This window comes from Mytilus galloprovincialis, chromosome 2 (assembly GCF_965363235.1).
Source record: "Mytilus galloprovincialis chromosome 2, xbMytGall1.hap1.1, whole genome shotgun sequence".
Lineage (NCBI taxonomy): Eukaryota > Metazoa > Mollusca > Bivalvia > Mytilida > Mytilidae > Mytilus > Mytilus galloprovincialis.
The window spans coordinates 61,755,524-61,774,492 of NC_134839.1; the positions used below are offsets into that span (position 1 = coordinate 61,755,524).

General features: G+C 30.5%; 1 protein-coding gene across 2 annotated transcripts; it reads left to right on the top strand.

Moving 5' to 3' along the window:
• Positions 1 to 3,854: 3,854 nt before the first annotated feature.
• Positions 3,855 to 18,641, top strand: LOC143064048 (uncharacterized). 2 transcript variants are annotated; one of them, XM_076236557.1, is made up of 8 exons: positions 3,855 to 3,958; positions 9,312 to 9,473; positions 9,699 to 9,767; positions 11,373 to 11,549; positions 12,853 to 12,972; positions 15,223 to 15,324; positions 15,796 to 15,871; positions 16,602 to 18,641. In XM_076236557.1, the coding sequence occupies exons 1-8, from the start codon at positions 3,898 to 3,900 to the stop codon at positions 17,308 to 17,310; spliced, it is 1,476 nt and encodes a 491-aa protein (XP_076092672.1). In that variant the 5' UTR covers positions 3,855 to 3,897; the 3' UTR covers positions 17,311 to 18,641. The 2 variants fall into 2 exon arrangements, with proteins under 2 accessions (XP_076092672.1, XP_076092673.1); XM_076236558.1 differs by having other exon boundaries at positions 17,219 to 18,641.
• Positions 18,642 to 18,969: the final 328 nt, after the last annotated feature.

An 18,969-nucleotide genomic window follows, 5' to 3' on the forward strand; every position in this document is an offset into this window, starting at 1 on the left:
TCGTAACGGTTGATCTACAGGAAGCATGTTTCAGGTTGTAAACTAAAATGTAACCTTGATATAAAACCTCCCACAGAAGAAGCAGTCAGGTGAAAAGTAACTATTAAAAATACATATACATATGTCCTTGCATACACATGCATTTAAAGAATGCAATATCTCAATATTATAAAACTTTTTCTCCGTTTAGTACTAGGATAAAAAAAAAAAAAAAAACTGTTCAATATATTCTTTTCAAGAATTGAATTGCATGATCAATAACTGAAAAAATTCCCAGAATTTGATGTTTAGAATAGTTGCCCTCATCGTTTTGTATCTGATATTTGTTAGTGAGCTTTTTTCAGCAGTGGCGATTTCCTGCAAAAAAGACTGAAGTATTCGTTGTTATTTTGTTGAAGAAGATATCGAATAAAGAGAAAAGTCAAAATACATACACGAAAAGAAATCAACTGTCACCTCTTCCGGTTGTTGCCAACTCCGTTGTCTCAAATATAGTTCCTCACTGTTTGAACTCGTTTGTGTAAATAACAATATATCCTTTCGTTCAAAATATTTCGAGACAGATTAAAAAATTCACTCTTTTGGCATAACTGTCTAAAAAATAAATCGGCTATCGTTTTTTGATAATGTCAATGTGGGACTATTTTCTGATTTTTTAAAAAGTGTTTCCATGGTCACCTAGCCATCATTTTACAATGACGGTAATCAATAATGATAAAAACTGAAACTATCAGTTCTTCTCCATAGTTCTAAAGATGTGATGTATATGCAAATGACTAATACAATTTACAATGTCTTCATCGGGACCCACGGATCTGAATCGTACATATCCTTGTTTGGGGAGACAACACTGTTTATGCATTTTCTCCACTTAAACGTTCATTGTAACACAATTGTAAAATATCGATAACAATTGTCAGTTCCCAAATTAATATTTTTAGATTGTAAACAAATCGGTAAAATAATGACTGATGGTGCGATACGTATCAAGAAATTTTGCCATGTTTAGAGTAATGAAAACACCTTTCTTCATGCAAAAATGATTTTTTTGATATATTCAGTATGCGGTGGAATGTGGAATGACTAGTTAACGTGTTTAAAACTTTTGAATAGTTCTACATAACGTAATGACATTAAACAAAGGCCCTAGCATTTAGTTGCAAACTCATTTATAGCCCTTTCACCCCATCCACACTACGTCCTTTAATGTCGTCTAGCATTGGATATTTCTAAATAAAAAAAAGATTCAACTCTCTGTCTCAAATGATGAATAGTAACACTTTGCATAAATATAAATGATATATTGCACGTTGATAAGATGGAGCCATTCATAAGGTTAATCGAATGAATGATCAAATCACGTGCAGTGGCAAATATTACATTTTATAGTAGATTCAAAAGAAACTGAGTAATGACTAGCTGCTACACATCGTAACGATTGAATCTACAGGAAACGTGTTGCAGGTTGTAAACTAAAATGTAACCTTGATCCCATAGAAGAAGTAGTCAGGTGAAAAGTAACTATTGGAAATACATATACATATGTACTTGCATACACATGCATTTAAAGAATGCAATATCTCAATAGTGTAAAACTTTTTCTCCATTGAGTACTAAAAAAAAACAAAAACTGTAAAAATTGCAAGTACAAAAAAATGCATGATCGATATATTCTTTTCAAGATTTGAATTGCATGATCAATAACTGAAAAAATTCCCAGAATTTGATATTTAGAATAGTTGCCCTCAACGTTTAGTATCTGATATTTGTTACTGAGCTTTTTTCAGCAGTGGCGATTTCCTGCAAAATAGACTCAAATATTCATATTCGGTGTTATTTTGTTGAAGAAGGTATACAGAAAAGAAACAAAGTCAAAATACAAAGACGAAAAAAAATCAACTATCACCTCTTCTGGCTGTTTCAAACTCCGTTGTCCTCTAATATAGTTCCTTGCTATTTGATTTCTTTTGTGTAAATAACAATATATCTTTTCGTTCAAAATATTTCAATACAGATTTAAAAATTCACGCTTTTGATATAACTGTCTAAAATAAAACAAAAATCTTTTTTTGATAATGTCAATGTAGGACTATTTCCTGATTTTTTATAACGTGTTTCCATGGTCACCTAGCCATAATTTTACATAGACTGTAAACAGTTATGATAAAAACTGAAACTATCAGTTCTTCTTCGTAGTTCTTAAAATATGATATATATGCAAATGAGTAACAGAATTTACAATGTCTTCATGATTCGTACATAATCTTGTTTTGGGAGTCAACACTTTTTACGCTTTTTCTAAACAAAAACGTCCACTGTAACACAATGTTGAAATAACTATTACAATTGTCAGTTATAAATTTAATATTTTTTTTAGTTTCTAAACAAATCAGAATAAAAAATGGCTGACAAGGCAATAACTATTTAGCCATTTTGTCATTTTAAGGGTATTGGAAACAGTAAATTAGTCCTGGTATCTATGATGAGTTCATTATTTATGCAAACATGTATTTTTATATATCCAGAACGCAGTGGTAAAGTTAAAAGACGACTTAACTAGGTTAAATTTTTCAAAATAGTCTTACATAACGTAATGAGTTGACGAAAAGGTCTTTACATTTATATACAGTTGTCAACTCATTTATAGTCCTTCCTACAATGTCCTTTAAAGTCGGATATGTTTGGTCGTTTTGAAATAAATATTCAATAACTTCACTTAAATGATAAAACAGTATTGCATATTGATAACATATATGTTTCTACAAGGTTAAATGAATGTTTAAATAGTCTTACTTAACGTAATGACTTGAAACAAATATCCTCGCATGTAGTTGCAAACTCATTTATAGCTCTCTCCCCCAACCCTACTACGTCTACTTTGGATATTTCTAAAAAATAAAAAAAAACTCTCTCGCAAATGATAAATAGTAACATTTTACATAAACTTAAATGATATATATTGCACATTGATAACATGGAGCCATCCACAAGGTTAAATGAATGATGATAAAATCAGTGGCAAATATTACATTGCATAACATGTTCAAAGGAAACTGTATGATTACTGGATAAACATCGTAACTGTAAATCTGTACAAAGTGTGTGTCATTTTGTAATCAAAATGCAATCTCGATAAAAAAAAACTCTCATAGAAGAAGTCAGACGAAAATTAAGTGAGACAACGCAACGTGAATATTACGTTTCTGCTGTGTCACGTTCTACCTACGTAGTGTGGACTGCATGAGCTTCATGTGATTCATATGTTAAAATCAATTTGAAAAACTGTATGTGTATGAGAAAAGTAAAAATGTTCCTTCAAATTATAAAAAAAGCATGTCACTATACATCGTAATTTTGTAGTTTTCGTAAACTAGAAAACAAATTTAATTCAAATTAAAATGTATAATTATTTTGACTTGGATTATATCAATGTAACTGAAATACTATTGGATAACGTGACATTTGTGTCCCCTTTTCCAACATTAGAACCTTTTGTATACAGTGACTTTTCTTTCCTAACTTGTTTGGTTTTTTTTTTGGCGAATGAAAATCGTAAAAGCAAATTATTTTTGAAAAATATATATAAGTACGGCACTTTTTATTTCGTCTATATATCGTATCATGCCACAATACATGTGCCCTTTCTGAAACTAAAATCTCTAAATATTGTATGAACCAGAAACAAATAATAATTTTAGTTAATTTCATTTATAGCTGAAATTGGAAATTCCAATACCAAAAACTTTCAGCAAATTATGTTGCTATTAATTCTTATTCATATTTTTTACAGGAAGTGCTAGGGTCAATTGTATAGTATGATTTTGTTAGATATAATTTATGGTCTATTTCCGTCCGGTTCATAGGGAACACTAAATACTCTCATATATTGATAAAAACATGTCCTCTTTTAATTTTGTGATCATTTTAATTGTTTTTTACAATTTCGTATCAGTTGTTGGTAAGTTCATTTTAATATATTTTCTTGCATGTAATCAATTCATACATCTAAATGTATTACAAATCTAAATAATTATGTATCCCGTGATGGATTTAAATATTTTCTGTATTTGCAATGAACTTGATAGAATTTTTGATATTTCCTTGCCTTTAGTGGATATTACCCCGTAGCTATATGTGTGAAAATGTTGTACTTGAATAACTGTGATCGGAATCATGCAAACGATTTTGTTAAAACTAGTGCCTTGAAAAGAGATCTTTTGCTCCTATTAAAGTTTAAAAAATTTGAACTGCAATAAAGGAAGAGCTCTTTTGCAATTTTTAAATAGTACGTTTGTTTATTTTGTGTAAGGAATGTTTAAACCTGTGAAAGAAACCATGCATTGAAGTGTCAAGTTTTGTTGTTGTTGGAGGTTATCAAATGTAGAATCGCAATAAAGGAGTGGCTCTTTTGTATTTTATATCGCGTTTGGTGAACCTGTGTCAGAAATAGGGAAACAATTCATAATCTTTCTTTTACCGGGCAATAATAACAACAACTACCGTTTTGGGTGTTTTTTTTTAGGAAAAATTCAGTTACTGACTGCATCCTACTCCCAGTTGTGACACTCTGACTTGCTGTTGATTCGCTCATTTTCTTCGTTTAAATCGGCGATCGCCTCCAAGTGACATTAATATCTAGTGAACACATGTATTTCCAGAGTTTAGTTTAATTAGCTATAAAACCAGGTTCAATCCACCATTTACTACATATGCAAGTACCTGTACAAAGTCAGGAATACAGTTGTTATCCGTTTGTTTGAAGCATTTGCCATCTAATTAGGGACTTTCCGTTTAGAATTTTCCTCGGAGTTCACTAGTTTTTTAATTTACTTTTCATTGCATACGAATGTTTGTCATTTATTTTTCTATTTCAATGTTCTGCTGCAAAATCGAGGCATAAAAAAATCAATATTCAAAATTCAACTTTTGTACAAAAATATGTTGTTGAGTACATTTCAACATTGTTTGCACGACAATATTCATGTACAAAGTTATTCTTTCTGAATAGAACTGATATACTTGGGAATGAAAAGGTTTTGAATAACATTAAATACATATTTGTATCATGGTCGAAAGTTCTAGTATTTTTGATGTATATGAAGCTATTTGATGAACATGAACATGTATATAAAAATTCATTTAACTGAAAAATTAATTTATTACATGATATTTGTTTTTTTAATCGGACCAGAAATCATTTCCTTTTCCCTTCTTGTTTCGACTTTTATTTTAGAGCTGACATATTTACATGATGAATATGATGTTGATGATAACATTTTTAAACGTGAAATCTTTTTAGTTTCAAAGCTATATTAATAAATACAATTTAATTACAAATGATGTTCAAATTTAAAGCCAAGGGAAATAAATAAAACATAGTTCCTAAATTGATGAAATATAATAGATAGATACAGAAATAGGTCTAGGTTTAGGTTCACACCGAACAGCAAGCTAAAAAGGGCCTTAAAATACAAGTATAAAACCATACAAACGGGAAAATCAACGCTCTAATCTATATCAAAAACGAGAAAAATAAAGTTCAGAATACAACCGAGTAATACCAAATAAATTTCAGACCAACTCAGACTGGTCGAGTAAAATTCAGTTCAGGCGAGTACAGATATAGGCCACTTCAGACTTTTATTAGTTTGAAGTGTTAAGTTTGTCTTCAAAAATACATGAAAACACAGCTATCGTTTTTACCAATACTAACTTGGGCAGGGATTACAATTTCTATCATTTTATTTCTGCATGGACTTGCATGAATTTGTTTGTTATGTTGATTTATAGATCAGATAAAAATATGCATAATTAAACAAGTTGAATAAATTAACATAACTACATAGACAGTAGCCGTAACCCAGAGTTCCAAGTTCAAGTTGTATTCTGCTATATTCAAAAGTTTGAACACATGACTGACTAAAAAATCTTTTTTCTTTTGTGACGTTCTTAAGTCCTTCTATTCAACTTTGTCATCTTGTATTTTAGATAAAAAGAACAAAACCTTTGTCAGTAACATGATTTTTCCACTACCAGTAAATTTCCACTACTTATCCTGTTTGTGCCTAAAACCTACAATCATCACTTTTAAATAAACTTATCATACATACCAGGATTGAACTTTTGTATTTGCAACAAACGCTAGTTTTGTCTACAAAAGACTCATCAATGACGCTCGAATAAAAAAAATAAAAAGACCAAATAAAGTACGAAGTTGAAGAGAATTGAGGACCAAATGATAGCTACATTTTGCAAAATACAGGTAAGTAATCTATTCGTGAGGTAGAAAAGCCCTATTTTTAAAAAAAATCAAAGTTTTGTAAGCAGTTAATTTAAAACTATGACCATATCAATGATAATTCATGTCAACACATAGGCCAAATAAAGTACGAAGTTGAAGAACATTCAGGACCAAATATTCCTAAAGTTTTGCCATTCATGTCAATACAGAAGTTCTAACTACTGGGCTGGTGATACCATCTGAAAATAAAATCTCGACCAGCAGTGGCATCGACCGAGTGGTTGTAAAAAAAAACATCATAGATAAAAGAATTGATATTTTGTATTTGCCCCAAATGCGCGTTTTGTCTACAAAAGACTCATCAGTTAAGCCTTATTTTTTCAAAAATTCCAAGTAAACAGTTAATTTATAGTTATGACCATATCAATGATGATTCATATCAACACAAAAGTTCTGACTACTGGGCTTGTGATACCCTCGGTTAATAAAGACTCCACCAACAGTGGCATCGACCCAGTGATTGTAAATAAACTCATCACAGATACAAGGATTGAAATTTTGTACTTGCGCAATTTACTTTTAATCCTATAATGCAAAGATTTATTCATAATGAAAAGGATGTCTGAGTTTTTACAATTTTTTTCCATGCATAAATAAAAGCAACAGTAGTATACCGCTGTTCAAAAGTCATAAATCGATTTAACTGAAATAATACTGGGTCACACATTATTACTGAGGGTAACATATCAACTAGCTAAAACAGTTTGATCACCATAAAATTTGACTATAATGATCTTTTTACCTAAGTCAACAAAATGCCATGTTTAAAATTTCTTAATTAAATCTTTTTCATCCTCCGCTGGTCAAAACAATCCCTATATTTCTTGTATCAACCAAAACGAGTGAATAGAGTTTACAATTTAGTTAAATTATTATTTTGTAATTTGGACCTAGAGTGGATAAGAACAAAATTACTGTTGTTTTGTGTATATTTTAGAAACGTATTTAATAGAGGAAGAAACATTTAGTTGCCTTCTTGGGCAGTACAATAAGATCTACATACATTGTAGTTGTAAAATGACCGAAAAGGTCATTTGACGCTTTATATGATGTGTAGACAGGCAACATGTATACAATAAATTCAAATTAAGATTGAAAAAATAAGTAAACATGGTTAATATAATTTTTGAAACGATTACTTGTGAGAGTTATTATCCTTGAATTGGGAGATGCGCTAATTGTTTTATTAACGAAAAAAATAAACATTTGTTAAATAAAAACAAAAAAAAACAATAAGCAAATTAACACATCAAATAAGTTTAAACCAAAACTGTCAGTCGACTTTTAACAAAGATTTGAATGAAGATGTTTTGCCAATTTTAGTAATTTTTTACTTTTTAAAAGAAAGAAGTCAAATTGGCCAACAGCAGAAATTATCAGCATCAAAGATCTTATATATTAAGTCAAATGAATGATATAATTACTGGAAAAAAATGGTTGTTAAAATTTTATATCAATTTAATCCATTTTTATTATCATGTCTAAAATGTAAATTGCAAACCGAAACTTGGTCCAGCAAATAGTTATCAAAAGTACCAGGATTATAATTTAGTACGCCAGACGCGCGTTTCGTCTACATAAGACTCATCAGTGACACTCATATCAAAATAGTTATAAAGCCAACCAATACAAAGTTGAAGAGCATAGAGGATCCAAAATTCCAAAAAGTTGTGCCAAATACGGCTAAGGTAATCTATTCCTGGGACAAGAAAATCCTTAGTTTTTCGAAAAATTCAAAGTTTTGTATCAGGAAATTTATAAAAATGATCACATTATTGATATTCATGTCAACACCGAAGTGCTGACTACTGGGCTGGTGATACCCTCGGGGACGAAACGTCCACCAGCAGAAGCATCGACCCAGTGGTGTAAATAGTTATCAAAAGTACCAGGATTTTCACTCCTTTTACTTTAAAACCAAATTTTTCTAACGCATTGTATTTGTTTGATGCTAAATACCAGGTGTGCGAAACATGTCCAATGGAGTCTCCAGTTGTTTAATATCTTGGGATAATCTGATAGGATTAAATACTGATATTGTAAAAATAACTGTATTTCGTTTGAGATTGCATTTTCGTTATGTAAGTGTGTCACTGTTTGTGATGTCCTATGGTGTCTATCTTTGATGAAACATGTTCGTTGTTGTTCTGCGGTTTGCATGTTATGTCTATTGTATCATTTGTTTGTGCATTACTATATGATGAGTGTTTTTGTGTGTATTTGTGCTGTATTTCTGTCACGTAGGTTTGTCATTTTACCGATATTATTTTTAACATTGTCATATAAGCAGAAGGTTGTTCTAGTCATAAAACCAGGTTTAACCCAACATATTCCTAAATTGTTTTGTACCAAGATAGAAATACGACAGTTGTTATCAAACCGTTCGTTTCTATGTAAGTTGACATTTGTTCTTGTTGTACTTCAGTGTTCCTGTTGTTCCTTTGTTTTCCTCTTTTATTTGATGTGTTTCAAGTAGTTTTAGTTTTTTACCCGGATTTTTACCCATGTTAAAACTACAATAAAGTATAGCTTGCATCAATTATTTCGATTCTGATTATGACAACTAAGGTAATTTCTATGTCCGATGTGTATAAGGGTAAAGCGATTGTGTAGACTCTTCCATGAACCTCCCTTTTTCGTTTTTAAAGAAGCAAACAGCTGGAACTGTGCTTTTTCAAAGGGAGGAGTTTTTGAACAGCCAGCATGAACGGTTGTCGTATCTAGGTCAAATATGTCAATTCGGAATGCAACACATTACAGTCATAATAAACGAATTAGAAACAACATGTGCATCATTTTAGAATTTGGAAATGTTGCAAGTTAATCACATATATTAAATGCATGTCAATTTGATAACATTCATTATTCTGCAGTAGTCAATATACGTATGTGCCAAAAAAAATATTGGATTTAGAGCATGGGTTTAATCATAAAGAGAAAGAAGCACGTTATATTAGAATTAACTGTAAAACATATAGTCTAACCTCTTTTTATCAATATGCTTTTGAAGCGAAATCATCATGGTTGGAAGCAAGAAGCAAATGTAAGACACAGAACAAGATTTTGGTGCCAAACAAGATAGTTCAACGAGAGTTAGAATCTCACTACAGAACTAATAAATCTGTATGGACATCTGATTATGTTCTTCATTTAGGATGCAATATCAGTACTGGTAAGAACAATATGGTTTTCGTGTATCAACACGTTTGGTTTGGTATTACACTGATTTCAGTAAAAAATCGTAGTATTATAATTCAAAAAGACAAAAGATTACTTCAAGCGATCATTAACTTTTCATCTGTTAAAAGATTTAAAATGTCCTTTCTCACTTCAAATTAGTTTTAAGATAAAACATTGTATAATGTTTGCTTAAGGTAGTATGCGTACTATTTTATAGGAGTTTGTCCTGTTTTATACGTTGAACAAGTTCTAAAGAAGGAATCTTACCTTGGATTATGTAAAAAAGGTAGGTGTATATCCAGGGATTTTGATGTTTGGTCGGCTTGAAATAAAGGTTGTATGTTAAAGATGTTCTCTCAGAATAAGAATAAACCAATATGGACAATTCAAGAAAGGATAAAATGTATTATATTAGATATAATATTAACTGTTATTTAGATGATTAATGTAATTTTAAATTTCAATAGGTGTTTTCATATTTCAAATTACACTACACAATTATAAACCATAATTTGTCTAAATAAAAGAAAAAGCATTCAAACGTTGTTATAGCTTGCATTTACCTTATGAAGGAGTTTTCGAGTGCGAAATGAGTAAAAATCAGGTTCGAAGCGGTTTTGGAACTCTGTTATTCTTTTCGCACATTGTGTTGTAAAGTAGGATAAGACCGCCAAAAAACGCTTAAATAAACTTTATTCTGAAAACTGCCATACCTTTAATAACATAGAAGACATTGTCAGTACAAAAAAAGGTACTCGGTATCTGTAGATGTTTTTCCGAGCGAGTACTCGAGTATATATTATCAGTTTGTTTTAGATTTATGAGTTTGACTGTCCCTTTGGTATCTTTCGTCCCTCTTCTCGATAAAAATAAATCAGCGAATCTTCATCGAATTGACATCCCTACTTTCTTGTAGGTTTTTTTTTATCGGGTCCTAATCAGTGTTTCTATGCATATCATGTACAATATAAGGATTCTTTTTACTCTAATTTCTTAAATTTAATACAATCTTGCATTGCAACAAATGAGTCTAAAGACTCCCTTTCAATTTTTATTATTTGTCGGGTATTTTTTCTGAAATTATCAGATGTCACATATTTATAACATTTATTATATCCGTAATAAACAATGCCCTGTTTGTTTTCTGATATCAATTGGACAATTGCCGCGGAACAACTATGCCGATAACACAGAAGAAACAATTCCTTAAAATACTGATGGTCATATAAAACTTGATACGTCGTAAACCAAGGTGGATAAGGGGTCTCAATTAAACTTCATAGAATTTTTCAATAATTTTTCGAAATGTTGTTTTTATCAGAATTTAAAAAAAAGAATGGATGACCGGATTTTTTCTCACCCAACAGATTGGCCAAATTGTCAGATTGTGTATAGGTTATGCATGGAATATCAAATTTTATGTCATGATAAGAAAACTCACAAAAGATGTCGAGATAAAATGTGAGAAGATAGCTCTTATAACATGCTTTCAGATAAGAAAAACAAAAACAATGGATCACCGGACTTGTTTTCTCGCTGCATATGAAAAAAGGTTACTTCACAACACTTCCTGTGTAAAAAAATATTTTATCTGCGTTATCTCCCCTACTACATGTGTATGAGTTTTCTCCCCCGAAGTGGCAAAATTTAAGAAAAAAATAATCTAACCAAAAGTATTGTGTTTTTTTTTTTTGGAAAATAGGGCCGTTAATATGATAAAACACGAAATGATCTATATTAACATGAAAAGTCTGACACATGAATTAAAAACTACTTTCAAAATTTGCACATTTCATTTGTTATCTGCTACTTTAAAATCCAAGATAAACCAAAACACCCTATCCACCTTTAGCTCTCTTTGTTACACTTGATAATTGCTTATTTTTAACAGATTCGTCAGCAACTGTTTCTCAAACAAAATCTATATTTCGAATCGATTTCAATAGTCATAACGAGAGTACATGCAGAGAAGGTAGCCTAGTTAACATCAGCAATATGGTGGCACTTCATAATGTAATTGAAGAGATGACATGGAATACAACATATTGGATTAATTCTATAAATCTTGGTATGTTAAAAGTTAAAAAGCTAACTGATCGCGTGATAACATTAACTGTACAATAAACAAACGTCGAGGAGCTTATCAATCGAAGGTAGGATCTTGCTTTTTTTTGTCAAATTTTATCGGCTGTGAAAATGCCTTTATACAAGTTAAAAAGGTTAAAGATATATATATATAAAAAAGAAGAAAATGTTATTTTCATTCAATCATAAGAAAGTAAAATCATAGTAGTGAATTCGAAATGACAATAAGCCTTTAACAGCCAGTTTGGTTCAATTTTGTAAAACAAGCTTAGAACATCGCTGATGCATTATTCACATGCAACTGAATCGTTCAACCTTATTAAATCTGTATTCATATGACCTTCAATATAAGCCTTTAGCATAAGTTTGACTTCGCATGTATTAGTTGATTAAAAGGAAAAGAATGACAACATTGAAAGTGAAACAAGTTGAACCATTTCGTTGACTTTTTCGATAATAAAAAAGCATTCGTATACAGGTACAATTGAGGATTTACTTTTTTTTTTGTTTTCCATTATATGAAATCCAACAGACCTCAATAATCACAGACTGCCGCAATCTATAGTAATTGATCTTCTTGTTTATGTTATATCGGGTAATGTGACCGTCGGGAGTCTTAGGAGAAAAACGTAAAATCACAAAAATACTAAAGTCCGAGGAAAATTCAAAACAAACTTGTAATTTGTTTATACGTTTTTTTTTAAAGCAAACATGAAAATTTGAGTCAAATTGGTGAACTTGAATTTGACAACTTATGCCCCTGTAACAAACACCAAGACGGATTTTTAAATAATTTTGTCATTAATGTGAAATGTAACGGGTGCAGATTATAAACAAAAACATAATCGGTGAAAAAAATAGGAATGCTTGTCCTGGTACATACTTGTTTTCTCACTCAGTCTGACTGTCACTTCCGTGTTAGTATGTTGATATACATTGCTGTTTTTTTTTTATGATAAATGGCATACGTTTTAGAATCATTTATATCTAATAATATTTGTAAGTGTGTATATGTATTTTAATGTTTGATATAGATATTCATTTATTGTACAACGGCACTTCTACACTTGCAAAAGGACGTATACTTAATTGTTATTTCTAAATAAAGGTTTTACTTTAAAATGGTCAACGGCATAATAAGATTGCCAAACAAATTGTAAAGTACCAACTATTGCATGATTATATTATAAAAAAAACAACATAGTTTTGTAATATCAAAATATCCCTGCTAACTACAGTAGCAGACATTTTTATCAATTCATAACACTTTTCTATAACATTTTTAGATCCCGAAAGTTTTGTTCTACAATGTATGCTGTTCACCAAATATCCAAACAACACGGGAAATTCAAAAACACTGACAGCTAGTGCTTGTAGAGGAAAATATGATTTCATATGTACGAAAGGTATAGATATAAATATCTTATAATTTAAAGGCGACATTGAATGTATTGAAACTGCTTTGTTTCATTAGTGCATCTTTGAAATTATAAGTGTTTTGAATATACATTGAACATTTGTAAATGTTTGTTTGTTTTGAGATTGTAACACAGTGATGACTGCTGTAACCATATTTTGACTAATTTACCGATTATGTCTGTTTTGTACACGCATCGTTGTAAAAATAACGGAATTTGATACAACTGACATACAAGTGAGATTCAATCCACTTTTTTCTTCATTTGAAAATGCCTGTACCAAGTCAGAAATATGACAGTTGTTGTCCATTCGTTTGATATGTTTTATCATTTGATTTTGCCATTTGATCAGGAATTTTCCGTTTTGATGATTAATAGATCATTTAGAGCTTTATCAATCATGTAGATGTGTTAAAAGTAAAAGATAACGTCAAATTTTAATTCCAAATTTAATTTTAAACCTGTTTCTTTTTCACATACTAATACTTATTGTAATTATAAAGTATTTTAAAAAACAATTTTTCGTAAAAACTGAGGGCTATTTCGCCATTAATGGGTACTGTAGTTAAACAATGTCTTACGAAGTTGACAGTTTCCTTACATTTGTTTTTCCTAACAAAAGACACACACATACATATATCATTTCAATATACTTAAATACCTGATATTTAGTCAAGTAAGAACAACCAAAATAAGTAAAAGCAAACATAAATAAATTTTTGAGAAAAAAAAAGTAATCGGTGAATTAGAATGGAAAGTTTACGGTTTTCCAATTATTTAGTCGATTAAAAATTCAAGCAGTTAATTTTCCCCAAAAAATGTACGGTTTGAAAGTTTTACTTAACTTCCTTACCTTGCTCTTCCTTGACTTGGTAACAGAATGTCCTACCACAGAGTAGTCAACCTGTTGACAAATATATATGTCGGAGTCAAACTTTCCCCTCAAATTACACCGATTATATGTTTGATTTATCTACTTTGGTTGTTCTTACGTCACTGAGTACCAGGATATCTTGCCACAAAAATGGTAACCTGTCGAAAAATTATATAATATGATTTAGAAGGATTATTGTTTTACATTGCACCTTACAAAAATTCTTAAAATAATTTGAAAATTAGTTCAAAATTCGCTATTGCAGTAAAAAAGAATAGAAACACTTCATTCAAAGATCCTTCATAAACATGTAAAAGTTGAATTTAATCAGATAAACTGCAGTACGATGACATCATTCATCATATTGGTCGACTATTTTATTTACCATCAGTAGATATTTGACTATCAAACTAATTTTACGATTATCTACATGTATCATATTGTTCTGCATTCACACACATTTTGATTTTGAGACAAATAGATTCTTACATTGACACTAGTAGACAATCGGATTTATCCAATCGAGATAGTTAAATTATCAATTTAAAAGTCTGAGCTTCGGCGAGGACTTTAGAATTTAAACAGTCGAGATTAGGTAATTAATCTGATAATCTATGTAAGAATCTGTTTCAAACTATGTAAGTTCAACGTTCCCCTAAAATTGCCAACTTTATTAACATCTGCTAGAAGATTTTGATTCATTCAGTGAGCTTAAAGGTTATGACCCATCCAATCATCTTCCGAGATCACCGGCAACCACACGTTGATTAAAGTCTTTAAACAATATGTTTTGGAAAGGTTTAAATTGCCACAGAATAAGAGAAACAAAGATTCTTACATTAACACCAGTGGATTATCGGCTGTATCCAATCGAGCTAGTTAAATTATTAAGTTTGAAGTCCGATCCTCAGCGAGGACTTTACAATTCATAATTTACCTATCAAGATTTGATGAATCTGATAATCCAGGGGTTATTGTGTAGGAATCTGTTTCTTTATTGATTGAAAAATAAATTTTATTTTTTGTTAAATGAAAATCCCTTTCGAGTGCCTTCCACATTCCACAAAGTGTGTTGACATATTTGGATTCATCCTGTGAGCTTATAAAACCTCATCCAATCATCTTCTGAGATCACTGGCAACCAAGCGTTGATTACATTTTTTTTTATACAATTGGTTAGAAAACGGTTCGAAAAGGTTTAATTTGTCGAAGAATTAGAGACATACTGTTTTCTCATTTCTTAACTATAGTGATTTTTATTTCATTATGAACACTTGTGTACATTGTTTAATTTCTTTTTTTCTAAACCATTGCTGTTACTGAATGTCTTTCACTATTATTTTGTATTTTAATTTTCATTTCAGGGGAGCATTATGGCACAGTTATTTCTAAACAGAAACTCCCAAACGATTCCATACCAGTACAATTATGGAAAAAGAATCAACCGGGATACACTTCTAACGACGGTGAGCGCTAGATAATAAAAATCAAAATAGGTTTTTGAAGTTTTAAGTTACCAGAAATAAATAAAACCAAGAGCTCAATAATATTATCATAGTTCTCTTTTGTCTTTGTCTTCCTTCTTTTTTAATTTGTTCAAAACAAACAGTTTTTTTATGATAACTTGAAAATTCCTTGTCTGGCAGGAATACAACTTATACATAATATGGAAAATGCATGGAAAGGAAACAGTTTATATTTTTTGTAAACAATAGGCTTAATTGTATGTAGACTTTTATTTAAAAAAAGAAAACAACCGAAATAATTGCCGAATGGCAAGATAACTTTCTCTTTATTGATTGAAATGAAAAGGACGAAATATTCATAAGGAAGGGAGATTATTAATGCACTTATTGTGTACCTTTTCAGTGAAAACTTTTTTTTAATTGCAAGACTTATACAGATAAAGTTTATTATATTTTTTAACAATATTGTAGGAACGAAATTCTTCCAGATAAGTGGGGCTGTTTCATTGGTTGTTATTGTTTTTGGACTGATTATCATCGGATGTTTGTAAGTCATAAATATAATATATATAATTCGTGTTTGATACATAATGGCGATGTCAATTTCAAATTCAACAATTTTAGTCTGCACTCGGCTTTTGTAAGTATTCATGTAGACGAGAACAGAATTTACAATTTCATTGGAGAATGTGATCATTATGATTCTTATTGTTGTTGTACATACAAATGACATGGCTGTATCTGTTGAATCCATTTTACTGATTCTTAATTCTACTTACTGTAGCTAAATATTTTAAGTTTTTTTCAGATTCATCTTTTATAAGTGTAAGAGACACAAAAATTCCTCGGAAATTCATCCAGGAAATATTATATAAGCATGACAATTATTCTGCATACACATGACTCAGCCATATCACCTGTCAAACAATGATATGCTACCAAGTCAAATTTAGTAATAGGAAAATAGACTATTTCGGGACCTTGGTTGACTATGCCATATGGATATTTGCCCATCGCTGAAGTCCGTACAGTGACCTGTAAATATTGCTCCAAATATTTCGTTTTGCCATAAGCAATTTTTTTAAACATTTAGTTTTATTAAATCTTGTTTTAGAAGGTATTATATTTACTCTCCGTCAGCTTATACAAAGAAAAAATATATATTATAAAAACAATCGAAGGCATAACTATACATTACTTTACAACAACATTATTTGTAATTCAGTCTTATATTATCAAACCCATTAATATATATTAATATATATTTTCATTGTAAGGCTTAGAAGATGGATTTCAAAAATGAAAAAAGACTTAATTGAAACCCTTCGACAAAAGTATGAACATTATATGTATGACGTTGAAAGAGTAGAACCAGAGCCTGAAAGCGTTCCTCAAACACCAGTGTCACTCGGTGGAGATTCTCTGTACGAAAATGTGCCTACCGGAATTGAGTTATCACGCGAGGCTAATATGACTGTAAGTTACATGACATCAAGAGAAATACGACGTCCAGTAACAGTTCCTACAAGCGATACAGAAGCATGGACACAAAATGCAATACCACCAAGACTAACTTTACCTCAACGTTTACCTTCCCGTGAAAAGGCCATCCGACGAAAAACTGGCAGTCGTCAATTTAATACACACCTTAAACCAACTCGCAAAAAACAATCTTTACCTCAAACGTCTCATCAGAATAGTAATGGTCATGAACAGAAACAAAATGATGAAACATCAAAAGTTGAAGCATCCGCCCCTATCCACCGACCAAAGCCAAGCCCAAAACCCCACACAAAAGATGTGACACTGAAATATAAAACTAATACCTCGAGGATAAAAGATGGAATTCAAGTACATGACATTAGTGGAGAATTTGCTTTTTATTTAAATACAGGTCAAAGTAGTGACATTGACAATACAGACAACTTGGAAGAAGACCAGGAATACGAAAATATCTGGCTGAACAGTAATGAACAGTCCATCTAAGGAAAAGGAAGCAAACTTTGAGTTGTTATAATTTTGCTCTTAGATTTTTTTAAAGTATATTTATATTCATTGTATTTTGGCAATATTGATTAAAAATTGTTTGAAAAATAGTATATACCATTGAATGTACGATAGAAAATGGAAAAAAGGGACACTGCAAGGGTTCTAGTTAATGCCAAATAGGAAACGTACGCACATTAAAAAAGTATGTATATATATTTAAGTAGGTTAAATTGTTTTCAAATCATAGCGTAAAACCTCACCATTAAAATCAAGTCATTCAATGTTAATTTTATGTTGAAATCAGCACCACATAATTTCTTAATATCAATATATTTACTAAATTTGAATTTATTTAAAATTTTCAAGGTACAATACAATAAATTAACTGTCTTTTAATGTTTCAAGAATGCGGTTTCATTGACTTTTAAAACGTGATATGCACAGAGGCCAAAAGCCGAAGTGAATATTAACTAAATATTTTATTTCATATTCCAAAAAGACAATATAAAAAAGAAGATGTGGTATGATTGTCTATGAGACAATTGTCCACAAGAGACCAAAATGACACAGACATTAACAACTATGCATTTAATGACAAATATTTACCAAAAATCAATAGTAAAACCAATTACACATCAACCAATTGACCATGCATAACGTTAAATGTAAAAGCGCGTGACGTTTAGCGCGATGAATAACGCTTTTCTCAAGACTAATATAATTTTTTACTCAAATCCTAAATTCTGAAAGAGAAACCTACTAAAACAATACCAATATAGAATACATTGTACTTATGGAATAATGCTGTAAGAAAACTTTGTTCGTCTGGATTTTAATTTATCTTTTCTTCCGAGCCGATAACTCTTGCCATAGAGTATGACTGTTAACTGACGTGTAACTTGCCACTATCACCTAAATGCGGAATTGAATTTAGTGTTACTAGGTTTCTTTTATATTAGTGTATAAACAAACAAAAACACTTCTACTAGTTTTTGGTCAATTTAGATGATGTGTAATATTTTCCCGAAATTCAAATAAATTTTTAACTCCAAATATAATGAAACCTCAGAGGTTTTTTAACCATAATATTTGGGTAAATATATATGTTTTTTGATGATTAATTGCGTGGATGGGTTCCTACCGCATGGATATATACCAATACCTGGTATTGACATGTGTATGGTTCATTTTTAAAAGTTGTAATTTACGTAAAGGAAAAAGAATAGCACAATATTTATATATTTAAGATAATGACTAAATTCAACAGTAAATGTTGATAAATGTTGGTAATGTCTTTCAGAACACCAATAAAATATGAAATTACTTTGCATTTTTACTTGGAATATTCAGTATTTTAAATTTTGTGATTTTACTTTTTTTGTATGCAAGTAAAGTCAGTAAGTGGTTACTTTAACTAAATGAAAAAGTTTTACAGTGTTATTTTAGCGTCGATCATCACCGAAAAATATCAATTGCTTGTCGGGCGCAAAAAAAATCGATACAATTAAAGTTGACTACCACTGGAACAATACGTCAACTGAAAGTATTATAGAATATCACCCGCTTATAGGTAATATTTGTAATATTTGAAAAAGACGTCTAGTTAAGGACTTTAATGCACCCACCTAATACACGGCTAATTTCTTTTTTAAATGT

What these genes read in the sequence shown, in the direction of transcription:
- LOC143064048 (XM_076236557.1), top strand. Translation starts at nt 3,898, where the DNA reads ATGTCCTCTTTTAATTTTGTGATCATTTTAATTGTTTTTTACAATTTC. An exon ending in AGGATGCAATATCAGTACTG is followed by an intron (nt 9,474 to 9,698) that starts GTAAGAACAATA and finishes ACTATTTTATAG; the next exon opens with GAGTTTGTCCTGTTTTATAC. An exon ending in TGATTTCATATGTACGAAAG is followed by an intron (nt 12,973 to 15,222) that starts GTATAGATATAA and finishes TTTTCATTTCAG; the next exon opens with GGGAGCATTATGGCACAGTT.